The sequence below is a fragment of the Penaeus vannamei genome, chromosome 13 (assembly GCF_042767895.1).
Source record: "Penaeus vannamei isolate JL-2024 chromosome 13, ASM4276789v1, whole genome shotgun sequence".
Classification (NCBI taxonomy): domain Eukaryota; kingdom Metazoa; phylum Arthropoda; class Malacostraca; order Decapoda; family Penaeidae; genus Penaeus; species Penaeus vannamei.
Window position 1 is genome coordinate 16,523,074 of NC_091561.1, and position 5,000 is coordinate 16,528,073.

Consider the following 5,000-nt stretch of genomic DNA (forward strand, 5'->3'; position numbering starts at 1 on the left):
TATATGTATATGCATATCTTTCTATTAATTTAACCGTGTGATGCTAAGCTTCAGTCTGACAGGGGAAGTAAGATAAAAACAATTATGGGAAAAATGATAACGGATTATTTATCTGAGATACTGCCTTGCTCTCGCTCTCTCGCTCTCTCGCTCTCTCGCTCTCTCGCTCTCTCGCTCTCTCGCTCTCTCTCTCTCTCTCTCTCTCTCTCTCTCTCTCTCTCTCTCTCTCTCTCTCTCTCTCTCTCTCTCTCTCTCTCTCTCTCTCTCTCTCTCTCTCTCTGGGCGTGAGCGTCACCATACTTGCATACCAATCTAGTCAAGCTGGATTTGGTCGGAATAGGGAAAGGGGAGAGATCCGAAGCAGAAATCAGGGAGAGATTTCTTCAACACACTTCTGAGTACCAAGGATCAGATGCAATACATGCAGATGGTTCGAAATCCGAAAATGACGTGGTCATTGCAGCAGTGAGGAGGACGAAGATTGTAGTTGACAGTCTTTTGTTGGCAGCCTCAATACTGATAGCAGATTTAGATGTCATCCTTGCAGCAGTCATTATGACCAGAGATCGTAGGAACCATCCTATGGTAGTATATTGAAACTCTCGCTGTGTTTTCAAGCAGTCAAGTGCTTAAACTCACCACATGTCAGCACGTCAATGATGGCTAAAAGTGCAGCAAATTGTGAGGGATACCATTAACGGTCGCAAATGCAGTGGCAAGATGTGCAGCATTTTCAGACCAAAGACTTGTCTCCCCCATATACACTGAAAAGTGTATTGGGGAAGATTGTGACGTAGAAAGTCTTATTAGTTTCCTAAGAGTGACAAATAATTTAAACAAAATTTAATTCTGCATAATACTTATGTAATAATTTATTTTTTGAAAGCATATTTAAATAATTTTGTTCTTTGAAAACATGATATTTATGCTTAGATTGTTAATATAGTATTATCATTTTTATTCATGAGAGACACTTAATGATAACTTTTTTACATTCTAAATATTTTGACATATTAATCCCACCAGGTCTTCGCCGTTAATGACAGCTGTGGACGTGGCAGACAATCTTCAATAATCAGTCAGTCCCTAACATGCAGACTCGCACATGAACATCATCCTTAACTTCTGCTGGCTAACTGAGAAGTTACAATTCCCTTGTATGAAAGAATGTCACAAAATATAGAATAAATTTGTATCTATATGTATTTCAACATCATTTCGTAAATCATTGTTTAATTTGTTTACGCACTATTGTATGAAGTGTTTTGTCTCTCCTTTCTAGACATAATATCACACTGGAGCGCGTCACTTACGCTAACAGGGTCCGGCGCGTCGCATTGGACAAGAAATGGAGTTGTGTACCTTCATACCAATATACAATATCTTTATTATTATTATTATTATCATTATTATTATTATTATTATTATTATTATTATACATACACACACACACACACACACACACACACACACACACACACACACACACACATACATATATATATATATATATATATATATATATATATATATATATATATGTATATATAAGAATGCTGCATTCAACACCGCTCCCTCTAAAAAGACCCGACAGTCTACGTTTTCCTTTCACAAACCTTTGGCTAAGGACAATTTGCGTGCCACGACTGTGAATCGAATGAAAACCCAGACCTGTAAACGGCAAAAACATATAAACTAGTAGGGTTTGAGAACATTTGGAAGCAGAAGACTAGGAGCTAGGCAAGCATAGTCAATGATGGAACAAACTAGAAAGATATTCATGAATCTCATTATGAGAGGAGTCCCTACATTACCTGTTGTTTGTGCACAACTATGATCCTAAACACGCCAATCATCTTTTCTTGGTATTTTTACGCAGTTCTCAAGATGGAACGAAAATTCCGCACGGAGCATAATCCACAACACCCAAAGACCGAAGGGAGAGCGTCCTTTAGAGTTACCATTCCACCTTTGTAGTATAAAACATTGCCTGAAGATGTGCCTCGCTTTGGAAAAAGATGAACATACGTGTTAGTGGGCGTAGGAGAACTCAAAACCTCTTTTACACGATAAACTACTCGCTAGATTGACAGGTGAGATTGCAGTTAGGATTATGCAAATCACTTCCAAAGAAAACGGGAAAGAAGGAATGGTGAGACGTGTAAATAACTTGATGGGGTAATTGGTGACAGTGACTTTATTACCGTCGTCCCTTCATGTCATTATTTAGAAATAATGATGCGATGCATTATTTCACTGTGATCAGTTCGTAAATCATTTAATATAAGGTAATGAAAATGTTGACAATTGTGATAAAGGACAAGAACTACAGGAAGAAAATTCACAATATAGAGAAAAAAAGGAAAAAAGGGGTTATAGGACTGACAATAAGGAAGATTGTAATAATGATGATAATAATAATGATAATAGACTGTAAAATAATACAAACAATAAAAATAATGCAAGTAATAATAATAAGATGGATGAAAAAATACTAATAATGGTAATGTTAAGCATAATTAAATTGGTGATAACGTTAATAAAAAGAATAAGAACCACAATGATATTGATAATGGTAATGGATTAATGATTTGACCCATTTCAAACTGGCAGCTTTTCGCATGATCGTTGAGAGTCACAGCGTTAAAAAGAAAAAAAAAATCCTGTGTTACAAGGGTTTTCAAAATACATGGAAAAGGGAAGTATCTTCCGGGATAGAAATTCACCGAGGAAAGTTTCCCGCGCGCCTTCCCCCGCGGCCCAGTCGGAAGCAGGATGCACTCGCTGTATAAAGCACCTCCGAATCCGTCCGAGGCATTCATTCATCTGCTGCTACCTGCTGGCGCCCTTCGGAGAGCGTGAAGCGAGAGTGCAAGTTTGCTGAAATGGCCAAAGGGTGCGTACTCGTGGCTGTCCTGGCCGTGGGATTGGCCATCGCGAGTGCCTCGTCCATCGCCAAGCGTGAGTTCCGATATTTCTCTTTTCTGCGTGTCAGATCCTACTTGACATTATGCGTTTGAACTCATAGCAGAATTATTCTTGGGACAGCACACTGGTGTCATGATTTATGCTTAAACTTCTAAACCACGACTCCCATTGCAGGCGACGTAGGGTGCAACACGCTTACCCTCAATGCGAGCACGCCACTGACGATCGGCGGGTGTGAGACCTTGTTTGCCCCATGGGAGAACAATACGGCCGTGCTCACCGCACACTGCAAAAGCCATTCTTCTCTTACCTGTGACGTTTATCGGGATACCGCAAACAAAATAGGGCTCTTCTGCTACAACGTGGCTTCCAGAGACGCTGATGTTGTAGAGATTGGAGTCAATTAGGAGCAATGAACCTGACACTTTATAAAAGGAAGGTCCCCTTGGCACTGAGACCGAAATGGACGGCGATGTCAACGGGGTATGAGTATAAAGTATTTAAAATATCGCACCCAATCAGACATAAGAACACGCATATAAAGACGTTCACACACGCACACACAAACGCAGACAGACGCACACATACACACCCACACGTATACACGCACATAGATAAGAAAAGATTTTTATGTGTATACACACATAAATGTATAGGTGTATGATTTATTAATTTACTTAGAGATCATTTACAATTCCAATCAATATCACGTCTCCAAAGCGTAGACCTTTGAGCAACCCCCTCCCCCCTAAAAGTGTTCGTTAGCGGACGAAAAATAATGATGGATCAAGATCTGTATATCTATATGTGGATTCTTATTCTGTAACTGTAAGAAAAATATATGAATTCAGTATAAAACCGTTTTGTTATATTGTTCTTTCACTGTATTAAAATTAAAAGTCTGATGACAGGACAATGTTAAGAGATTCACAATAAAAGAAAAGAAGACAAGACAGGCTTCAAAAGTTTTCATGGCTGGAATTCTACGGAAATTCGTCTGCTAAACTGACACAATAAACGACCGACGGATGGTGACATCACTGCATATTTTTTTCTATAGGCTGTATTTTTTCTTCTTTATGACCATATGGTTTAACGCAAACGAAAAGTGTATAAGGTAATATTGAAACCTATTTAGACATTTCCCCACGTTCAAATGAATCAAACATAAAACTTGCTGAAACCATCCTGGTATGACATGATGTGGCAGACTGAACGTCATTGTGGCAGAAATGTCACTTCAGCTGGGTCTTCCATCTGGGCATCATCAAAGGCAGAGCAACAGTCCCATAGAGTGACTTTAAACCTCCAGTTCTGTAACACACTCACTGTGAATAGTCATATACGTTTTAGATAGATCAAGTTTACAAGTGTCGCATTTTCTTGTTATACATCTAATACATTTTCTATAAAGAGATGTGGGTGCATTTTATGTAGTTGAATGATGTTACATTATTGGCTCAACAATGTGCTTATTGTATATTGTTTTATGCAGCGCAGTAAACAAGAAAGTAACGTAGGGAATTCTATGACCAGCAGGCTGACCCTATGCACTGTAACTAATCTAATATTCAACTGTTTATGATAATGGTTCAATTTTATTATTTATATCCGTTATCTTTATTATCCAATGTTTAAAAAGCGGCAGAAATTCTGTTACAGAAAAGTGGTCAGCCCTGCTAGCAACTCCGACGTGGCGCGAAATTTAAAACATGGCGGCCGCCGATTCCCACACTGACGGATCATCATTTTTCATATTTAAAATTATGGATGACCCTTTATATGTTCAGTATCATCTTTAAAAAAGAGTAACATGAACTATCCTGATAAACCCATTTATAGCATCAAATTAAAAGAAATACCGTTTTCATCCTTAACCGTTTTTGAAGTATGAAATCCAAAACACGTACTGGAAAAGAATAAGAACATGCTCAGACATCTCTGACAACGCCCAAGAGTCCAATTCCAAAACACGTGACAAAAACAGATTAATGTCCGAGCAGACCTGACCTGTTTGTAGATCGCACTGGAATAATTCCCTTAAGAGGATGCGTGGCCAACCCACCCACAAG

The 5,000-nt window shown here is 38.7% G+C and overlaps 1 protein-coding gene across 1 annotated transcript; it reads left to right on the forward strand.

Annotated features, from left to right (window-relative positions):
• The first annotated feature begins 2,846 nt into the window (after nucleotides 1-2,846).
• LOC138863859 (uncharacterized) lies at nucleotides 2,847-3,360 on the forward strand. The gene is made up of 2 exons (XM_070129382.1): nucleotides 2,847-2,961; nucleotides 3,103-3,360. The coding sequence occupies exons 1-2, from the start codon at nucleotides 2,886-2,888 to the stop codon at nucleotides 3,333-3,335; spliced, it is 309 nt and encodes a 102-aa protein (XP_069985483.1). The 5' UTR covers nucleotides 2,847-2,885; the 3' UTR covers nucleotides 3,336-3,360.
• The last annotated feature ends 1,640 nt before the right edge of the window (nucleotides 3,361-5,000 follow it).